The 21,959-nt window shown below is 50.8% G+C and overlaps 7 protein-coding genes across 7 annotated transcripts; 4 read left to right on the forward strand and 3 right to left on the reverse strand.

The window, feature by feature from the left end:
- Positions 1-2,196: 2,196 nt before the first annotated feature.
- Positions 2,197-3,267, forward strand: HO173_010343 (uncharacterized protein; the record flags this gene model as incomplete). The annotated part of the gene is made up of 1 exon (XM_037312229.1): positions 2,197-3,267. The coding sequence occupies one exon, from the start codon at positions 2,197-2,199 to the stop codon at positions 3,265-3,267; it is 1,071 nt and encodes a 356-aa protein (XP_037160815.1).
- Positions 3,268-6,795: 3,528 nt separating this feature from the next.
- Positions 6,796-7,542, forward strand: HO173_010344 (uncharacterized protein; the record flags this gene model as incomplete). The annotated part of the gene is made up of 2 exons (XM_037312230.1): positions 6,796-7,123; positions 7,181-7,542. The coding sequence occupies 2 exons, from the start codon at positions 6,796-6,798 to the stop codon at positions 7,540-7,542; spliced, it is 690 nt and encodes a 229-aa protein (XP_037160816.1).
- Positions 7,543-8,464: 922 nt separating this feature from the next.
- On the forward strand, positions 8,465-11,328 carry HO173_010345 (uncharacterized protein; the record flags this gene model as incomplete). The annotated part of the gene is made up of 3 exons (XM_037312231.1): positions 8,465-9,496; positions 10,964-11,078; positions 11,126-11,328. The coding sequence occupies 3 exons, from the start codon at positions 8,465-8,467 to the stop codon at positions 11,326-11,328; spliced, it is 1,350 nt and encodes a 449-aa protein (XP_037160817.1).
- A 136-nt stretch (positions 11,329-11,464) lies between these two features.
- Positions 11,465-11,944, reverse strand: HO173_010346 (uncharacterized protein; the record flags this gene model as incomplete). The annotated part of the gene is made up of 1 exon (XM_037312232.1): positions 11,465-11,944. One exon carries the CDS (start codon positions 11,942-11,944, stop codon positions 11,465-11,467), a length of 480 nt encoding a protein of 159 aa, XP_037160818.1.
- Positions 11,945-13,072: 1,128 nt separating this feature from the next.
- HO173_010347 (uncharacterized protein) lies at positions 13,073-14,026 on the forward strand (the record flags this gene model as incomplete). The annotated part of the gene is made up of 1 exon (XM_037312233.1): positions 13,073-14,026. The coding sequence occupies one exon, from the start codon at positions 13,073-13,075 to the stop codon at positions 14,024-14,026; it is 954 nt and encodes a 317-aa protein (XP_037160819.1).
- A 633-nt stretch (positions 14,027-14,659) lies between these two features.
- Positions 14,660-16,396, reverse strand: HO173_010348 (uncharacterized protein; the record flags this gene model as incomplete). The annotated part of the gene is made up of 2 exons (XM_037312234.1): positions 14,660-16,316; positions 16,371-16,396. The coding sequence occupies 2 exons, from the start codon at positions 16,394-16,396 to the stop codon at positions 14,660-14,662; spliced, it is 1,683 nt and encodes a 560-aa protein (XP_037160820.1).
- Positions 16,397-16,430: 34 nt separating this feature from the next.
- On the reverse strand, positions 16,431-21,360 carry HO173_010349 (uncharacterized protein; the record flags this gene model as incomplete). Its single annotated transcript, XM_037312235.1, has 5 exons — positions 16,431-17,716; positions 17,870-18,454; positions 18,512-20,285; positions 20,337-21,086; positions 21,163-21,360. The coding sequence occupies 5 exons, from the start codon at positions 21,358-21,360 to the stop codon at positions 16,431-16,433; spliced, it is 4,593 nt and encodes a 1,530-aa protein (XP_037160821.1).
- Between the last annotated feature and the right edge of the window lie 599 nt (positions 21,361-21,959).

Consider the following 21,959-nt stretch of genomic DNA (forward strand, 5'->3'; position numbering starts at 1 on the left):
TGACACACCACTCAGCCCTATGGCCTAGTGCCTTGGCAGGAGACATCCCCTACTATATTATGCCTCCTTCCTACATACATAGTTCGATAGCCTTATTATCCTATTCTACCTCACCCATACTGGTATCGCACCTATGCTGGTCCTGACATTATAATAAGGCTCCTTCGTATACCCGGCGAAGAGAAATGCAATCGGACTCACTCCATTCGAATTAGCGGACGAATTCAAAGAAATGCGCTGGCAGGGGCTTTGGCAAGATACCAAGTTGAGCCATCGTATCCCTGGGTAAGCCCACCAGACGGGTAACTCGATTCCAAAGAGCCTCACGGGACAGCGGAACGGCCTCGCCAAAACAGTGGGCGAGGGATAAATAAGGCACAGGGACTATTCGTACGACTAGCGAATTGATAGTAGAAAGAAATCGTCACAAACCCCACACTGACAGTGAGCCTGCTACAATGGCAGCAAACGTACGACCTCTTCACTGAGCATGTCGGCAACATCATAGTGAGCCTGCTACAATGGCGACGGGAACAGACCCGGCAAAACGACTACGATTCGACCTCTTCACTGAGCATGTCGGTAACACACATAGTGAGCCTGCTACCAAATGGCATTCACCACATTCAATTCTTTCCCTACCTCCCTACCAAACCTACGAATCGACAAGCGCGGCTGAGTTGAGACAAAGGATGGAATGGAGGATGGATTTTTCATGGCAAGAGTATGGGAGACACAGGGCAAATCTACAGTGAAGCTCCCAGGCCAGGCTGCCAACTGGTGTTGAGGGGGTTTCATAACACATGCATGCGTTGGATTTTCTTCAATTCTACCGAAGGACTACGGCAAGAGATTAAAGAGGGGCGAATTACATTTTCATACCCCAAACTATGGGATTCTTACAAATTCATACCCCATCTTACATTTTCATACCCCAATGGGGTATGAATTTGTAAGATACCATTGACAGGGGTATGATTTTGTAAGATACCATTTATAGGGGTATGATTTTGTAAGTTGCCATCTATAGGGCGGGTTGGTGTTAGGGAATTATCCTCCGGGGGCCCTGCGGGGCTCCTTAGGGGTGTCTGCAGCGTGAAGTGTAAACACCCCTATTCAACCCTTTAGCGGTAACTCGGGTTACTAACAATTGGGGTAGATAGCCTGAAACACCCTAAAATACCCTTCTAATGATTTATAGGTATAGGTATAGGGATGTTGTGTTAGCAACTCAGCTAAAAAGCTTGGTACCGGGGGTGTCTGCGCTTGACTCCTATTTGGACCTAAATAGGGCCCCGTAGGGACGTCGCAGGGCCCCCGTGAGGGCTGCTGCTAACATGTTAATGGTATCTTACATTTTCATACCCCAAGAAATGGTAACTTACAAATTCATACCCCAAAGACTGGCAACTTACAAATTCATACCCCATTTTTTTGGTGAGGGGTATGAAAATGTAAGATGGGGTATGAATTTGTAAGAATCCCATAGTTTGGGGTATGAATTTGTAATTTGCCCGATTAAAGAGGAACTCGGAGAATCTTGCTGACACGCAGGCAAGATATGGCCAACATCTCCAGGATCTCTGAAGGACAATGTGGGCATAATAGACATGGCAGGCATGGCATTATCAAGACCAGCATGCGATCCGGCAAAACCTCGGACATAGTAAATTGAAACCATCCGATGTTCGACTGCTACCGCTATACCTCGGCAAAATCCTCTCCAGTAAAGGCTTACAGGGACTATGGATGTTTGGAGATACAAGGCAAGCAATGGGCCTGCATCTCCGGTCTACCAGCCATGGGGGCCATGGCTATTGAGAGGGGGGTAGTGTTACGAGCGTACCCTTGACACACCACTCAGCCCTATGGCCTAGTGCCTTGGCAGGAGGCATCCCCTACTATATCATGCCTCCTTCCTACATACATAGTTCGGTAGCCTTATTATCCTATTCTACCTCACCCATACTGGTATCGCACCTATGTTAAAAAATTTTTTTAAATTATAATTAAATAAAAAAATTAATAATAAATTATATTTTAATATTAATTTTTTTTTAAATTTTTTAATTTATTTTTTTAAATTTTTTAGCCAAGCCACTAAGGCGTTTTAGCGTGGTTTAAACACCTGCAGGCCTTATATATCTTCACCTTGCTGTGACTACAATCTTGCTCAGCCTTCTAATCACCAGGACTATGGCCTCCACCATAGTTGCTTCCACGCTCCGCGCTTTGACATACTCGCGGGGTGACATCTGCGACCGCACTATCAACACTGAATATCTTCAGAATGACTGCCCTCTCGATCAGACATCAGCAAATGCACACTTGGCTTGCCGTATACAGCCCGCAACTGCCTCTCTCGGACGTCTCGATATTCTGCCCGTAGAGACCATACAAATCATCTTCTCAAATACCGATCTCAGCACCTTGACACTTCTACGTTCTGTCAGCAGACGCGCGAGCTGCCTGGTCGACTCCGTACCTGCCTACAAAAAGGCCGTCACTCACTCTCCCAATGCCCTACGTGCTCTGATCAGTACCCACACAGCACAATACTTTACGGCCAACGATGTGTTTGACGCCCTCCTCGCCCATGAGTGCTTCCTCTGTGGCCGCTTCGGTGCCTTCTTGTATCTTTTAGAATGCCGCCGCTGCTGCTGGGATTGTCTCATCAGTGTTGAGGATCTCCTACCTATATGCAAAGCGTCGGCACAAACCTTGTACCGCTTCGACGCACAGACAATGGATGAAATGCCCACGGTGTTGACCATCCCAGGCTCATACGGTCTGAGACATAAGCAATCCACCCACAGACAACCAAAGGGCGAAAAGCGAGTCGCTATGGTCGCCTATGGAGCGGCCAGAAAAGCTGGCCTAAATGTCCAAATGGGAAAGAAGCTGACGGACCACTACGAAAAAGCGAAGCTAGAAACGAGAGTCGCACTCCGTGGCCCCGTGGCTCAGGATCCCATGCGAGACATGGACTGTATGAACTACGACCACGCTGGATACAAGGCTGGCTTCGGGCTCGAGCCTCAACGCTTCATGGCAGCGGTTCGCTTTCCCACCCTGATCACCGGGACCGATAAGATTGAGTGGGGATTTTCTTGCCTCGGGTGCTTGGAACGAGCTGAATACGGAGACGAAGAAAGATTCTGGAACGAACAGTACACGACTGAGGGTATGGTGAGACACTTGGACAAATGTCAAAGGGCGGGACAGTCGTGGATCAATGATCGTGTAACGGAGGTGCATGGGCGCTGATAGACGCTTCTTTGATCACTGGAAGAACAACTAGGTGGTAGGGATATCGTGGATGCATTAGTCTTTCAAATCGAGCAAGGTTGTACATATACATACGTTATTGTACAATAACCTTGGCACCTCATTGCCCTGCACTCCATCTGAGAATGAAGAGTGGAAATCGATCTGATCGAACGACTTCATTGCATGCAAACACGGACTGCAATTCATGACGTCCTCGAGACTCAATGCTTTGACCCACAAAAACCTCCTTGCAATTTCACCCTTTGATCATCTGTGGCACCTCAATGCCCTACCCGCAAGCTCCGTCTATCATTCGCCGGAAAGTGTCCAGTCGAGTAGCTTTCATACCTCAACCGTTGTCTATTTTCCATAGCAACTCCATACCGGAGAGTTTCTACGTGCCGTGCTCGCGTTGCGATACTGTTTGCACCCAAGTCTCTGTCAAAATTCAGGTATGCGATATGTAGGTTGCATCAATTATTCTATCTCAGGACTCCCCTGGGCCAGTATTTGTACCCCATGCAAATTAGGTGGTTGTTCCAACAGGTGGCTGGGAGGAGGCTGGGAACCTTATTTCGACAGTCTCTCAAGACATAGTCATCAAACGCATAGATTCTTGCCCCAATCTCGTTCCGGGATTGACAGATGGTTGACAGGTCGCCCAGATATCTTTTGAGTGTCCCATAGCACGTGACTGTGTTGGATCGAGATCTAGAACCGTCCTTGTGGGTCACGAAAGTCAAATCACCCTCCAGGACGCTGAGGGTTTTTGCCAATCCTGCACAATTTCAAAAAGGGACTTAGGGCTTATTAAAGCATGCATGCAAGCTAGACTCACGAACAACCGCCCCTATCATCTCGCTTGTTGCCGCGTAATGATTACGCCCAGCCGTTTTGTCGTCATATAGCCGCATGGGACGCAAGTCGAGTCTAATTCTTTGGCCGTGGGCGGTCATGCGCCTGATTGGGCGCAATGCTCGCATGGCTGCTGACGCACATTTTTTTCTTTGTCGGGATGCAGGGTCCCTCGAGCTACAGTCAGCATTGCGGACTGGACGAATACAGATTGGAGTTCTGACACGCCTGTAGAGTACCAGCCAACACGGCAGCGGATCGATCCAAACCGGTCGCGCCCCGGGCGAAACACGGCCTTCTTTACGCTAGACAGAAACTGTGCATGTGGGGTTCGTAAGTGATCCCCGAAAACAAGACATCTTTCTGCTGTGTTGCTAGGTATGCACAAGTACTCTAGTGACGATTACGGATCAATGCGCATAGGTAGGCTCTCTGGGGATCTCGTGGCCTAGAGAAAGCTAGCCTCATATCCCACATGTGAGTGCCAGCGCCACTCTTTGAACACAGGAAAGACGGAACGGCAAAACCAATGAAGCTGATCTACCAGAGTCAGCGACAGACACTGAAACAACCGTACTTCACTGTACGAAAAGCTTACCCATGCTATAACTGAAGTATCTGAAGAGTGTCAACCTTCTTAAACCCGCAATGGACCGGGTTTCAACACTTACAGTCTTCATATCCCATGGATCGGAGTAAGAAATGCTTGGTGTAGATGCGTATGATGACGGCACAGGTTGCGGACCATATGGTTAGAGTGACAGTTACATAGAGGTAGATATCTTTGTTTGGTGGATTATCGAAATTGGGTATTACTCCAGTAGGCGGTATGCCCGCAGGTCCATCCAGAAGACTCTGAAGCGCTGCCTGAAGCTGGTCTGGCGTGGGAGACGGTGCCAGAATCGCCATTGACCTGGATAACCCGAGTTGCAATGTTGGGATTTCTGGGTTTGGAAAGGGTGGTGGACGGGAACAACGAAGGGTGGTTCCTGAAATAATCAGATTTAAGATGCCGTTCGTAGGTCATTATAGTCGCCGAAGGTAGGTGACAACAAGAGAGGATATTTGTCGTCCGTTCTGAAACCCAAAACCTCGGCCTTGCGCGCGAATCAACTACCAATTTTGACCATGCAATGTCTTGCAAGTGACGAACAAAATCCCTTGTGCAGCTTACACATACTGACTGCTCAATATCTCCGTTTTCCTAGATGTCCTGCAGGCCTTCTTGGGTCAGAATTATCGCACGCGCTAGAATCAAAGAAGATATTGTGGGGTTGCTGCGCGTGCATCAAATTTATGCAGACTCCATACCAATGAAGTTTGGGGTCGGCTGTAAGTTTTACCATGCCGAATGGAGATCCGTGATGCCGTCGCACCGTTGGCTCTAAGTAGTTCATCATATTTCAGCTCACACCGCCTCCAACGGCCTCGCATATCACCGGATTCTAGTTGCCTCAAGATGCTGACAAGGCATGCAGGCACTCCTCGTATCAAGGATACGCAGTGCTTAATCAAGTGGCTCCATTCAAAACGTCAGGATTGAAGATTCTGTTTGCCTGGGTGTAACCTTTATTGATCGGGTCAGTTACTTACCAGTATTGTTTCCATCTTGTCTTCTTCGGCCACAAGCATTGACTTGAGGCAGGCGTGTCTCGAAATGCCGTTGGATCGAGCATCAAACATGGCGACACCACATTTTCGGAGAGCACGAACGCTCCTGTGATCAGACGTGGGGTTTTCTGTGTTTGTAATTGCCTGTTCTTTTTCACTTATGTTCAGATGGTTGGACCTGCATTTCCAGGATCCCAGAATACGGATCACTTGACAACATATTCTCCTTACACCTTTTCTTCCATGCCACCAACGACGCCGCCATCTACGAGCAGTATCTCGATTCTCATCCTGAGGGAGTTCAGGAAATTTGACTTCTATAAAAAGCAGTCCGAGCTGTAATGTGTCTCATAACAGCCCAGTTGGTGCCTCGACTTGTGTCGTATGTCAAACTCCTTTCAGAGTAGTACCGATCAAACCTCCTGGATCGACAGACAAAGGTGCCTCCACAATCTTGAAGATGAGACTTGAATCTATGGTAGATTTTCAAGCCCGTTCGACTCGCCGGCAGTGGACTTGGTGCATAGCAGAAGAATTGCGCCTTTTGCAAAACAGTCAGGTTCCCCATCCCTTTGACGATCTTCGTGCGGCTTTCCCTGGGTCCACCCAGCTGATCATCATGGCTACATCTTGCAGCTCCATTGGATTCTCACTCCCCGAGAGTTTCACGCTTGGGACAAATAAAGGGTGCGCAATGCGTCAACAAAGAACTTTGGGAGAGCTTTTGATCGCGACCGATGTCTTTTGTTCTATTTGACTGAAAATCTTTGTTGGGCTTTATCCATCTCTCCGAAAGGGTTTCCGGGTTCAGACTAGCTCAAATCGAAGAACAGAGCGGACAAAGAAGAGACAATGGGTGAGGATCTTTCGTCTCGGGTACCGTCGCTATTTGTTTTCCTCGTCGTTGGTAGACTTATAGATGGACAGAGCGTCATTTTTATGTTCTTGCACTGCTGGCACAAATATTCTTTCTCTCCCTCCCTGCAACGGTGTCCATTTTCCTAGCATCTGTTTAACAATACATCTCTCAAGCGAACCACTCGACTAGAAAGATTCACCATGACTTCTACCGAAATTTTCACGGCCATGACCTGCAAAGAACTTAAGACTGAGCTAAGGAAGCGCGACTTGCCAACCGGCGGCCTCAAAAAAGATTTACTGGACAGGCTGCGGGAAGCTGAAAACGCTACCTTGACCGATGTCGTAAACACCACCACCGTTGCTGGAAGAGTGGAAGCTTGTGTTGAGGTTGAGACGGTTGACAGACGTCCTAGGCGGGCCTGGGTGTTGCTCTGTCTCATTATCATTTGCGTTGGCGGTCTCTTCTGCTCGCGATACGCGATCTTGGAGAATTCTTCGGATTCCGTTGTCGGGGACCATGATGCTGGTACGAACAATATCCAACAACATAGAACGTCCAAAGCTAATACCTGTCATGTCATAGCACTCACTCCACAGGATCTAACCTGGCTCAACTACCCTGATCACTACAAGGTCCTTAACGTATCAGCTAGTGCTTCATCAAAAGTTATCAGAAGAGCCTATCGCCAGAAGGCAAAGAAGTGGCACCCCGACAAAGCCGAGACGATGAACATTAACCAAGGAGTTCTGTTCAAGGCAACCAGGATCATAGGTCTCAGCCGCGATATCTTACTGGATCCCCGGGACCGAGGGCTGTACGACATGGGACTAAACCCAGTGAAATGTGACTCTTCATGCGAGCTGTGTACGTGCAGTTGTGGATACGGGTCAAGACTCAGTTCTTGGCACCCATCTAATTGGCCTACCGAATTAATTGATATATAAAGCTGTAGTTGACTATAAGGCTGTTTTGCATATAAGTATGGTTCTAAATGATCATTTTGAAACAACTGGGGGTTTGGTCATATAAAGCTGGTATTTCTGAGAGGGTACAAGATTACTTAGTCATCTAGATAGCCAATCAAGTACCCACTCCAGTTACCCCAGTCTTACTATTTCAGCCTTTTCACACCCATTCTACACAAACGATCCAGCCTTCACACCCATTCTACATATACTAGACTGTTATATCCACCATTCTTCGTCATCCTCACGCATTCAACTCGGGATCGTCCTTCATAGCCTCGTAGCAGGTAATAGGTAAGAACATGCTGGAGAAATACGTCCTTGCGCGTACTAATTTGGTAGAAAACACGCTATCTATCCCTATTTCAGCTTACTAACTAGCGGCGACAGCGTAAAGCACTACTAGCATATAAGGCTGTTTTGCATATAAAATACCGTTCTATTAATGAAAAACCTCCAACACCATATAAGCTGAGCTTTATATTCAATTAATTGTAGCTATTTGTGTGGAATCGACGTGATAAAAGGAGCCAAGACAGGGGTTGTTTTCATTATAGACATGGCTATGTACGGAGTAAGATGGTTTATTAATGCTCTCGCAGATGCTGTATTCGACCCTGAGTACCTGTGAAAAGATCTCCCAAGATCATTGGACTTGGCACGCTAAGGTTAGGACTGAAGCTAGGTCGCAATTGGCTAATCTTAGCTCGACGGCTGTACGAAGTTCCGAGATCCGTGCCCTGCCAAGAAATCAAATAATTCGTCGCAATTTCCTCGAGGATCTCTTTCCCTTCTCTTGCATTGCATTGCATTGCAGACGCACCTGAACTTCTCCATTTTATATATATGTACTATTATTTCGACAACCAATACAAAGAGTCAGGTCTATAAATCAATCATCATGTCAAGCTCAATCCCCACAACAATGAAAGCATGGCAGTTCTCCCAGACCACTGGTGGCATCGAGAAGAACCTCAAACTCAACAACACCGCCCCTCTGCCGCCCAACGCCAACTCACTGGCAGCAGATCAAGTGCTCGTCCAGGTCTTATCCTCCACCCTCAACCCAGTCGACTACAAGTTCGCCCAATTACCTATCCTCGGCAATCTTATAATCAAAAAACCCGCCTCTCCAGCCCTTGACTTCGCCGGCCGTGTCGTAGCCAGCGGTGCCAATTCAAAGAAGGTCTCAACCGAAGATCTAAAGCCGGGCCAGTTGGTATTCGGAAAACTAGACGCTCCCACACAGTACGGCACTCTGGCGGAGTACACCATTGCGCCAAGATCAGGCTGTGTGCCTCTGCCTCAGGGAGTAAGTCTTGATGATGCAGCCTGCATTGGCACCGCAGCCCTGACGGCATACCAATGCATCGTCCCAAACATCAAGTCTGGGGACCGGGTCTTCATCAACGGCGGTAGCGGCGGAGTAGGGAGTTTTGGCATTCAATTGGCGAAAGTCAAAGGCTGCTATGTCGCCACCAGCTGCTCAAGCGTCAATGTCGAGCTCTGCAAGTCTCTTGGCGCTGATCAAGTCATTGACTACAAAAGCAAGGACATTGTTGCCGAACTGAAGAAGATGCAGAAGTTCGATTTGATAGTCGACAATGTAGGCACGCCGAGCGAGTTGTACTGGCAATGTCACGACTTCACACATACAGGGACCAAGTATGTGCAGGTTGGTGGAGGATTGAGTCTAGGCGAGATCTACAGCTTGTTGAGTCGAATGATGTGGCCTGGGTTCCTTGGTGGTGGGAAGAGACCATTCCAGTTCCTGGGAACGGCAAACAACAGTGACCACTTGAAAGAGATTGCGCAGTGGATGGCGCAGGGCAAGGTGAAGGCCTTGGTTGATGAAGTGTACGGCATGGAGGACAAGGGACCTATCAGAGCATTTGAGAGATTGAAGACTGGGCGCGCGAAGGGAAAGATCGTCGTGAAGGTTGCCGAGCCGTAGTTGAGATAGAGCCCATTGTGGCTCGTCATCTTGGAGGGGAGAAAGCCTCTCGAATTGCTTTCACCGACAAATTTTTTTGGAACAGATACAAGTCTGTTGTTCGAGAGCTTTTGCCTCGATAGTGATAATCTTCGCACCGAAGGTCTTGGGTATGACATAAAAATGAGTCCAGAAATCCGATATGTACAAAGATCGAATGCGTCAGTTTTCGTTGACCTGCTCGCTGCATACCGTTGATCACATTCTCATTGTGCTAGGGCTGTTCTTGATATAGCGAACAACATCGCAAGTCCTCCAGACCCAACAGACATCGTACCAGTATTGTATCTGCGTCCATATGTTGCTGTCTATTATCCACAAAAACCCGCTAAGATCAAGTTCGAATCCCCATCACGTTGACTCCATTGACGATATCCGTTCCAGCTCTACAATATCCTTCCTCACTCCATCACTCTGTGCGCTCATACCAACACCAGCTACGACTGACTCATCCGGCGCTTTTGCTACCGTTGTATCTGGCTTTTCAGTGACCGCCGCCGCCATCGCTCTCCGCTCGACCCTCTTGCTATCCCCCAGAAGCTCAAAATGTGGCCTCATAAGAAAAGTATACTTGACAAACTCCTCCACGCAATCGACAAACCTACCTCGACTCCCAGTGGGTAACAGCCTGCTCGTATCATCACCTCGTTCGTAAACTGCGTATACGCTCTCGGCAGGCTGGACTGATTAGGGAGCAAAATATGCGCTTCCAACGGCCAAGATTGCGGAGCGAGCTCGCGGCGTTGAATGACTGGATCCACAATTGACCTGGATGATTGAAGGAATTCGGCTTTGCGTGGGTCAAACACTGCCTGCTGCGAAGGAAATCAATATTTGGTTTTTCAGATGCCAGTTGAGGAAAGCATCCCGTGTGCTTTCGAGGTGGAAGACTTGCCAGGTTCCATGCTGTGCTGGCATGCACCAAACGTGTGCTCGCTCCAACAACTGAGCTCTTGTAGTTCTTGTACCTTCTTATGCTTCTCGTGTTTATTCTTGACGGGCAGTTGGGCCGGATTGAAACGCGGACATCGCACTCCGGGCGATGGAGCATGCGCAAGGCTTCAAAGCCATCGCTTTGGTAAGACCTGCGGTCACGAAATGGCCCATGCCGTAATGTTGTGTGAGGACTATGCGCGGTAGGTTGCTAAAAGTAGCTCCGTCTCCTCTCAAGACTGCTCTAGTAACCAAGGAACAACAAGAACCCTCAGCTCCCCAGCACGCCACCCACCCATCTCCACACAACACCACACCAAACTCCATCCCCGGCTCCACTCTCCTAGCAAAGCTTCACCAAAGTCAAAACCCGGCGTGGACTTCCTACTCCTCGATCTGCGCCAGACAGACTTCGAGGCCGGCACGTTCCTCCATTCGTCAATCAGATGCGCAAACTGACCGCTCCACTTCCAGGGCGATACCATCATCGGATCTCTGGATCTACTGGCCCAGACGCTGCATCACAGTCTCCACGCCGTCCGGGACCTCTGCGTAGCCGCACGCATCAGGACGGCGATATTCTATTGCAGTAAGAGACCTTGCACGAATCTAGACCACCGCGCTTGACAAACACAGCAATATACTTACCAGATTCATCACGGGAACGTGGCAGGCAAGCTGCGGGCTGGTTTGATGACTTGATCCTCGATGAAGGCATCACGGATATGCAGAGCCTTATTTTATCCTGCCCGAAGGTATTGAGGGATGGGCCAAGGCAGGGCCAGACAGAGTATGTGAAGCTGATGGATGGGTACGAGTGTCAGGTATGGGAAAGATGATCCTAAGAATGAGTATAAAGCGTCACTGCGATTCAACAATCTTTACTCTAGATCTGTATCTGGACGTGCTCAAACGTTACGTTGCCCAGGAGCATCAACCATAGAGCAATCCCATCAGCCCCATACCTATTCAAAACTAACCAGACGGCGGAATCGCCTCCCTCCCACCCTCCACAATCCTCAACCCCGCATAACAAAGCCTCGTCCTATTCCCCGACTCCCACCACCACTCCCGCGTAAAAACAGGCGCGAAACTTCTCTCCACCGCATCTCTATGACTCGCCACGAACTCCGCGATGAAATCCAACGGAACCGGCTCCCTCGTACAGCCAAATTCGATCCTCAAATTGCCCGCTTCCAGCACGACCTGGTTGGACGGCGGACTGTTGGCCCATATGGTCAAGATGTTGTCCAGGATATTGGTGAAGAGGCGGGACAGGGCGATGCAGGCGATGCAGCTGAGGGCAGCGAGAGGGACGACGAGGATGAGGCCTGGTTCGGTGAAGGCGTGATACCAGCCGAGGAAGGGAGAGACGAAAATTTGGCGGGGTGTTTGTGAGTGGAGGGTGGTGGCGGGCGGCAAGCTTGAAGAGTTGTTTGGAAATGAAGTCATCATGACGAGAAGGAGAAGATTTGCCACGCTATCGATATGGCTATTGGTGCCTCATTCATTCATCCTCGCCACGAACGTTTCTCAATCCTTGGTGATTTTTGCTAGAACTGTTCGCGTTTCTGCTCCGGAATGCGGTATTTAACACATCGAATTTGGCGCTTTTAGGTCGTATGCGCCTGGGGAGAGCGCGCAAATACCGCGCGGTCGCCAACTACACATGTAACCACCAACAAGCCCCTGCATATCTTCAGCATGTTGGGTAAGGAAGATCATCACGCAAGCTGGGTAAGCTGATGAATAAATGTTCTAGCGCAAAAAATTAGGGATTTGATATGCTTCATTTTAGTAATGAGTAGGTATACAAAATGGTCCTCTTTTGCACCTCACCCCCTTCTTGCGCCTGCGCCATCTTCGACCTCTCCCTCAATAGAGCTGCAACACTATAGTGTTCAGCTCCTACAAATGTGCGAATCGTTCAGAAATAAACGGCGCCAATTGGTTGAACACCTTGTCCATCCGATGTGGTCGCTTGAGATCGTTCAAGTCGGCATGGCGGATCACGCTATGCGGGACATTGGAACATCAGTGGCTGAGATGGATGCCATGATGTTTGCGTTTTGGGTGTTGTGAGAGCAGAATCTGGTAGGTCCTGTCGTATGAACAGCGTTCTTCACAACTCTTGATTCATGAAGTTAGTGTTATTGTAGGAGGCTTTATGTGGAGAAGGGAGGCATTATATATTACGGATGTTTTGGCCCAATTGGCGGCAACAGTACCGCTATTTCAAACTAGCGGCCTACTTGGCACACATGTCTTCCAGCGACTGGAAAACAGGTTGGCATAGGACTGATATTGAGCGGTAAAACAGAACAATTGGGAAACAAGCAGACTTCATTAAGCACTCGCCTAGACTAGCCTCGACTGCACGGCTGTCCAAATGGAACCATGTTTGCGTACGCCATTGTAAGACTGTCCTATGAGATAATGAGCTTTGGGAGAACGAGCGGTAAATAACGACAGCGGGCACGAGGAACCATATGAGATTGTCAACGTACACATTCAGAATTACCACGTCAATGGCCGCTGAGTACAGTCAGTGCACTGAGGAGCTCTTTCGGTCGCTTCCAGGCCATGGTCAAGGCTCAACGGCAGGAGGCAGCCTTGCCAGAAAAGCCCATGGCAATGGTCGTCCACCCTCAGGCGGCACAAGCAAGTTCAACACTCTGTCCCGTTCATGGCAACAGCATCTCTTCGCATCCCAGGAGGGTCCTACGTCAAAACAGCTCCACACGAAACAGCTGCACACAGAACGTCCAGATGGCTATGGGAAAGTCTCCCGCGTGCTCTTCTAGTATTTCCACCACCAGGACGTTCTTCGACTTCTACGGTACCGGACATCGACCAAGAGATACAACGCCATGCAAAGGTAGCAGAGCCAAGCACCTGACCGACCAAATCTCCACATCTGCCAGCCACCTCTCTACGAAGAGCGAGACCCCCATCACCTGTAAAAAGCTCGCTCCATCTCCCCTTCGCAATACAACACATTCTTCTGCTCCGACCCTCTCAACCAAACCTCTTCATTCCACAAACCGAGAGCAGGCCAAAACAACCCACCCCTCGACTCCCTCACTTCCCCGCCCTCCCCACAAAAAGCGCAAAAACATCTCACCCCGCACGCGCTTTTACCAAGCAAGACCGTCTCAACCCCAACCACCCGCACGCACCCCGACCTCCACATACCAGCCCTCGCAGCGCAAACCCCCCCAACAGGCTCCCCGAAAAACCATCCAACCTCCCCTCGCACAAGCAGCATCAAGCCCAGCCGAGCCCGATCCCCCACCGCCCACGGCCGCTCCGACCTCGAATCCCCACATCGCCGCCCGAGCCAAACCCAACCCAACAGCAAACCTCACCGAAACCAGCCCGACGAAGCTCCGGTACGCCGTCCCCATCTCCACCACACACACACACACCCGGCGCCGTACTCGTACGTCCCACCATCGCGCCCCGATTCCGGATGCGAAGTCGGAACAACGCCCGGGACTGGGGCGGCATCCCGATCCCAATGAGTTCACCCTCTAACCCGCCGCCTAACGGGGGAGCGGAGCGGAACGAAGCCCAACTTGGCCGACCCGCAGAGCAAGGTTAGCCTTCCAACCCGCAATCGAAACGGTTTGAATCCACCCCGGACCCCCCTCGCGAGAAATCTAGCATTGATCGCCCAGCCAGCGCCCGCTCTGTCGTCTCCTGCCCACATGCGCGGGTCGGGTTGGGAAGCGTTCCGTTGCGTTACTGGTTGTAGGGAGGATGGGGGTGGGTGGGGGTTGGGGGGGGGAAGTTTTGGGTTTGGATGTGGTATGGAAGGGAGGGGAGGGAAGGAAGGGTGTGGAGGGAGTAGGGGTTCTTGAACGAACGATAGGGTTAAGAGTTGAGTTGGGTGAGAGAGGGGTGTATTGATTGGGAGGGAACTAAAGGTCATTGTTTGTGACTGTTCATCCCTCAGCAGTGAGGATGAATATTTTCTTCAGGCAGCAGCAGAAGATGATGTCGCGCTAGTCAGAAGAGTTACAGAAGAATTAGATTAGATTAATTACAAATTATCTATTAGAATATTAGACATCCGCATAGCGAAGCTTTTCAGACCTCCAGAACCAGGTCGAATGTCATAAGTCGTTACCCCACCTTCCCTTCCCCTTCCACCCTCCACATGCCCAATCACGACTGACTCCCCGTAGCCGGCACGCCCTGCGCACTCACGCTCGTCGCATTATACTCATAAACGTTCAAAAGCCCACTCCCGCCACAAAACTCCTTCCGGTTGCCCGAACACGGCACGTCGCAACCGCTCGAGCTCGCCGCGGTCGCCGAGCCCGGCAGAGTGGACGCGCAGTAGCACTCCTGGGCGGACTCGACGCCCGCGACCGGCATGGTCGGGGTCGAAGCCTGGCAGAACTGGACGCACGACTCGACCGTCATGCCCGAGGCGTTCGAGTACGAGGGCCCGCCGAGCAGGCGCCCGTTCGGCGCCTCGTTGTAGCAGCCCTGGGAGACGTAGTAGCCGACCTGCGGAACCGTGGACGGAGGCTGGTAGCTCGTCAGGTTGTACAGACTGAGTAGGTTGGCGCTGCCGCAGATCTCGGACGCGTTGCCCGCGCACGGTTCCGAGCAGCCCGACTTGCCCACCGCGGCGTAGTTTTGGAGACCGGAGCCGCAGTAGCATTCCTGGCCGTATTCGAGGCCGGCGAGGGGGAAGTTGTTGCCGTTGGTGCTGCAGTAGGATTGGCAGGACTCGATGGTCATGCCGGACGTGTCGGTGTAGGAGGCGCCGGAGAGGGCGCGCGGCGTTACGGAGTTGTTGGCGCAGCCGAGGTAGGACCAGCCTGAGGAGGAGAGCTCGCCGACGGTGAGGGTGTGGATTGAGGGAATGGTGGAGGAGAGGGTGGAGGAGATCGTGGAGGAAAGGTGTGCGGACTTTATGGATGAGATTGTTGATGCGCTGGTTGAGGGTTTTGTGGTAGAGGATAACGATGTTGAGGACAGTTTGCTGGATGATGGTCTAATGGATGAGATGGTGGTTGAAAGTTTTGTGGTAGAGGATAGCGATGTTGAGGACAGTTTGTTGGATGATGGTCTAATGGATGAGGTGGTGGATGAGATGGTGGTTGAGAGTTTTGTGGTAGAGGACAGCGATGTTGAGGAGATTCGACCAGATGATGATGTAGTGGAAGAGATAATGGTCGAGGACAATTTGGTAGACGAGAGCGTCGTCGACGAGGGTTTGCTCGAGGGTAGTACGGAGGAGGATAGTGTGGTGGAATAGAGCGTGGCGGACGATGATGATTTGGAAGACAATATTGTGGAGGATGACATGATCGACGACGCTGCACCGACAGATGAGACGGAGGTCGAGACTGGCTTGCTGGACGAAGCTAACCCAGAGGACGAGATCGCGGACGAAGTTGCGGAAGATACGCTGCCCAAGCCTATAGTGGAACCTAGTACGGACGATGAAAGCGAAAGTTTTGATGACGAGGCTACCGAGACCGAAGATGCAAAAGTTGATGCGCTGTAGGGCGAGATCACGCTGGAGGATAAGATCGTAAGACTTGGACTGGTCGATGATAGTTTAGTAGATGCTGGTAGCGTGGCAGAAGAGACAGCACTGGCGGAGGAAGCGTAGGTGGAGGCCACGGAAGATATTGTCGATGCAATGGAAGATGCCGATAATGGGATGAGACGGTTTTTCTGGATCTCATACATATCCAGTCGCCAGCCACCTCCACAGTATTCCAGGCTGTTGCCCGAACATAGTACATTGCAGTCAGTCTGGGGCTGTATACCGCTGCCTACATTGGGAGCTGTCCCGCAGTAGCTAGATACCCATCAGCAACTTTTTCCAAATTATACCAAGTGCGGATCTGCTTACCACTCCTGTCCATACTCGACACCCATCCACGCATAACCAGTGCACTGAGCGGCACACAGCTCAACTGTCAAACCGGAAGTATTGAAATATGCAAATCCGCTGAGAGTGCGAGTGTTGCTGTCTTGTTGGGTGTCGTTCCAGCAACCTTGATAGACGTAGTTGCCGACCGTTTGGACGTGGACCGGACCAGTGGATGTGGGCGCGATAGATGATGCTGTGGAGATGACAGAGGCTGAGGAAGCAGCAGAGATTACAGAGGCGGTAATGCTGGATGATGTTACCGATATTCGACGAGGCCACGAACGACGACGATGCAATGGAGCTTGACGGAAGAGCTGACGAGGTCACAGCAACGTAAGTGTAGACGTTGATCCGATTCGAGCCACCACAGTACTCTGTCGCGTTTCCGCTGCAGACCATATTGCAACCAGTAACGTCCGGGGTGCTTCCGGCAACGAGAGCCGATCCTCCGTTGATGGCGCTACCACAGTAGCATTCAGCTCCGTATTCGACACCAAAATACGAAAAGGCACTACACTCGGAAGCACATTGTTCGACATCATTCTGACTTGCGACCCCGGGGTTGGTGAGTCCAGATAAAGCTCTCGAATTGACGCTATCGCTGTAGCATCCTAAGTACGAGAAACCCACCCCCTTTTGGACTGTGATCGGTCCAGTTGGTGTGGGCGCTGGTGTAGAAGAACTGGTACTCGATGCGGACGCAATGCCAGAAACCGAAAGTGTTGCTGAATTGGTGACAGTGGGAACAGCCGAGGAAGCAGAGGCGAACGAGGCATTGTACTGATAGGTATTCAGTCGATTCGGACCGCCGCAGTATTCACTAGTATTGCCGTCGCAAGTCATATCGCACAGATTTTGGGTTGGATCGCTTCCACCAGTAGCTAGAGCCGAACCTCCTAGCAAGGCATCCCCGCAGTAACACTCAGCGCTGTATTCGACGCCGAAATATGTGAACTGAGCGCAAGCAGCGGCGCAGAGCTCGATGGTCAGCGTTGCACCAGCAACAGGATTTGTAAGCCCTGTGAGCGCGCGATTGGCCGTGCTATCCGTATAGCAGCCAATGTAGCTGAACCCACCAGCGGATGGCACAACCGAAGGCGCGCCAGGCGTTGGTGTCGGGCTCGTCCCCGGCGTCGATGTTGTTGAGGTGGGTAAGGGCAAGCTACCATCGAGCTGGTACATGTCAAGCCTATCCGGACCGCCGCAGTACTCCGAGACGTTGCCACCGCACAGCATGGAACAACCGTTGACAAGGATATCCGAGCTAGGCTGGTTGACTGAGCCAGCGTTGATCGTGTTACCGCAGTAGCACTCGTTGGAGTACTCTATTGAGAGCTCGGAGTCAGCGTTCCTTCTTCGAGGCAGATGTTCAAGTAGTGGCTCAGACAGCTTCGGGGCAGTCAAAAGACTCCTCTACTTCAGTCTTGCCTTTCGAAACGTGAGATGAACGGGAAAAGCTTGCTCTGGAATGTACATACCGACGCCGAAGTAAGTATACCCCTGACAAGAAGCCTCACAGCTCTCGACCGTGTTGCCAATGCCAGCTGGAATTGCCGGCGCCAAGCCAGAAAGTGCGCGACCAACTGTAGCCTCTGAGTAGCAACCAATGTAGTTGTAGTTTCCAGTCTGATTGACAGTGATTGGTGCGCCGGCAGGCTGAGTGTTGTTTCCTGGGGTATAGCGGGTGGAATCGTAGTAGACGCTCAGATAACCGCCGAATCCGCCGCAGACTTGAGTCGCATCGCCGGCGCAGGAGAATGTGCAGTAGGTTTCGGCGGCTTGATAGAGGCTGGGTGGTGGTGTATCACCTAACCAGCATTCGGTTTGATACTCAGTACCGGCGAAGATGTAGTTGCCTGCTTGAGCTTCCGTTTGGCAAAGACCATTGGTGTTCGAGCTATTATCATATGGCTGGGTGGGAAGCAATCGCCCCGCCGGGGCATCATCGATAAAACAGCCTAGGTACGAGTAGATAGGCAAGCCTGAGGAATTTGTCGGTCCCACTTTTCTGCTCACCACCGTACCCTGTATCTGAACAGTGTGGACGCCAAAGTTCAAATCATCTAATGGTTGCCATGTTAGGGACAGAAATGTAGGAAATAGCACAAGAATTCACATACCGGTGTTCAAAGTCCAGCTATTTGTATAAACTTGATCTGGATTGTTTGGAGTCTCAGCGTTAGTGGCAAATATGACAGTCCCGTAGGCACACTGATCGACAGGAATTTGCTGTGACTCGTGCAGATCAGTAGGATCATCCAAACGGAAGACGCCGTTAGGAGGTTTGCTCTTGGTGACTTCGAGCACCGAGCCACCGACGTCGCAAATACGGATTTGCAATGATGGTGATGTTCCCGGAACAACCTCGCCAAAATCCATAAGAAGGGTGCTCTGCGGCAACCAACCGCCTTCGCCGTTACTGATGGAGAAATTTGCGATTGGTGCGGTAGAGGCAGAGCCTTCCAAAATGATGTTCTGGGATCCTCCATTGCTCCATACCTCGAAGAAAGATCCGTAGTTACCAGTTCCATTGACAGGAGTGAAGGTCGAGTCGACTGATATCTGGGCCCCCCCTGCAATGACAGTGCCCACCACAGGCAGATCGCTCGCAGTGAAGCCGTATCCAAGATCTTGCGTAGCGCCACCAAACGTAGTGTTGGTCCAGTCTATGTCATCGTCGTCGAGGTCATCGGTAGTGTACGCATAGCCAAGGATAGTGAGAGGGCTCAACCCCGCATTGGTGATGGTAAAGGAAAGAGAATTGGTGGGAACATCTTCTGGATAATTCAGAAGGACAATCCCACTGTAGTCGACCGTGATTGGAGCTACGACGAGAAAAGCGTCCTGCGACACCTCTGTTCCCGTCAAGCTGATGGGAAATGTTGTCGAGTATCCTCCCACCCCGTTGAGAGTGGTAAGTGTTAATGCAGTACTTTTGACACCAGGTGAGACATTGCCATATGAGGCATTTGCTGTATTTCTATTGTGTATTGTGCTAAGGTTCCAGGTGACGGGAAAGCTGAATGTGGTACCTGCTGCGACTGGCCCTTGGGGCAAATTCGCAGCATTGACCTGGAAATTTGCATCGCCAGTGGTGATACTGGTTATCTCGTTGATGGCAATGACAGCTTTGCAAGTGACCGTTTCGGTCTGACTACTCCCAAGAGCAACGCTGCCAAAGTCGACAGGCGAAGTACAATTCAGAGGTAGATTGACGGGAGAGCCCAGACAATAGACGGTTCCCTCAGCGTCTGTGACATACAGGCGGGTGTCTCCAAAAGCTGGGCGCTGGAATTTGTTCAATCCGTTGACTTGCGGCAGATTGATCGTCTTCATGGTGCCATCCGAGTTCGGCACGGCATACCAAGCCCGCAAACCGGCGTCAGGATCACACATCCATAGAATAGCTGTGCCAGCTTTGCCTTGATAGGTGGTGATAGTTGGGATACCGACGCCGACACGACCAGCAGAGATCTCGGTAGTCGCACCGACTTGAGTGAACAGTGGAACACCGTTACCGTCGAAGCCAAGCTTGTACACGTATGTAGGATAGTTAATGGGTGTCGAGTAGATGTAGCCACCTTCAAGCGGATAGGATCCTGAGCCACCGAAGACAGCTTTGTTCGTCGTGATCGTCTGAATGATCCCATCGGTTCCGCCTGGGCCATTTCTGTACCCACCCAAGTTGTTGGCATTGAGGATGTAAATCTTACCGTTTTTACCAGCTGTCACGGCCATCTTGGAAACACCGGTGCCATAGAAAACCGTGGGATCGAGAAGTGCGATACCACCCGAGCCAAAGTCCTGATCACCACCGTCCAAATTCTGATAGTCGTAAGGCTGAAAGTAATCTGTCAAAAGCAGCTTACCGCCATCACCAATGTTGAGGTTGACCTACAAGTCTATTAGCACCCTGGACTCACAGGTCCAGACCAGTACACATACACAAGCTTCACCCAGCGTTTGGCAGCCGCTGCTTCCGGAGGCAGGCGCATCAACATTTTGGTGACCGTCACCATTCCCCGATACCCAGAAGAGACGTTCACCGTCAGTGGATAGAGCCATTCCGCTCATCCAGATGCCACCTTGGCCTCCGCCAAGGTTCTCATTCCAGACATTGGTCTGCGGAACTAGAGGTCCAGCTTCGGTAACGAAATTGGTCACAACCTCTTGCAGATTGATATCGATGCCAACGATTTGACCTGTATAGTTGAACAAGTCACAGTGACCGCCGAAACCTCCGTAGACAACGGAGCCAATCATAGTCAAGGCTGGTCGCTGCAGGACGGTCCCTCCAATGAAATATTTCAACGGATCATTATCGGCCGGAACGCCGTCGACCAAGAGAGGTGGAAAAGTGTCCGCTAATGTGTTGATGTTCACGCCGTGAAAGTAATAGACTCCGTTGTAAGCGCCAGTGTCTCCCGCGTATCTGTAATTCGGGATATAAGTCTTGGAGAAAAAGTACACAATGTCGCTAGTAGTATCTATGATGGGGGTTCCAATGATGCCGATATAGTTGGGGATATCTGTGCAAGGAATGTCGATCTGCAAGAATGGCGTATGGACCTGTCGAGAGTTGAGAAGATCGCCCGTCTTGGCATCTAGGGTCCGAATCCAATTCTGCGAAGATGCCAAGAAAACAAGCTGGTTTCCACCAGCATTTGGTGTATACACCAGAGGCTTTGCGTAGAACTACGATTGTTATATTAGCAGCAGGACCCATATGGGGCTTAATGCCTCTAATGGCGAGGTTCGACGCCTTGCTCACCTGTTCTTGGTAGTTGAAGGGTACTTTCCAGAGCAAACCAAACTCGGCGCTATCAACGACTGCTGGATCCATGTTGTGGTTTGGCAGATAGCCTGACTGCGCTGGATCTGCATCTGATGGACTGTCCGTTGATGCAAAGCCAGAGACCTGTGGAAGCAAAGCCACCGCCGAAGCGACGACCCACCGTGGGAGTATCATGACGGATGTGACTCGATGTGCGTAGCTTGTCTGTCATGAACGAACAGGACACAAGAGCAGAAACGAATGTGCGGCTCCTTGGATGTAGAAGTAGACGGGGAGAGAGGAGGTTTTTACGTCTGTCGTCCCCTGAATGAAGTATCGGCGTACCTGGATTGTACCCGCCCACCAGCGGCACCATACAGTTTTTCCCAATCCGGGGAGATCATTTGAAGGGTCCATGGTCGAGGCTGCCGGCGTTACTCTCTTTGGACGAGCCACGATGGAGCTCGGGAGTGAGAAGATTTGCATCTTGACTAGTTTTCGGACACGCCACATGGCCGGTGAAAGCTGTTGAATCAGCTGGATCTCGGCCAGAACACCCTCAGACGGTAAAGTCACGGTGGCTATGAGAATGGTCACGGTGGCCAAGCGAACGGGCCGCCTGATAGATTGCTTCTTCATCAAAGATCAGTATCTTAATTAGTCCTTCATAGTATGGCTACCCATATTAGCAATGTCACCTCGTGATGATTTTTATGCGTTTGCACGTTTATAGTGCTAAGGATTGTTAGCTCGGTGGCATCTCCGCACTCCGAAGATTTCCAGCAAGGTTGAGA

This window comes from Letharia columbiana (assembly GCF_014066305.1).
Source record: "Letharia columbiana isolate WasteWater2 chromosome Unknown Sc0000048_s0, whole genome shotgun sequence".
In the NCBI taxonomy this organism is placed as follows: domain Eukaryota; kingdom Fungi; phylum Ascomycota; class Lecanoromycetes; order Lecanorales; family Parmeliaceae; genus Letharia; species Letharia columbiana.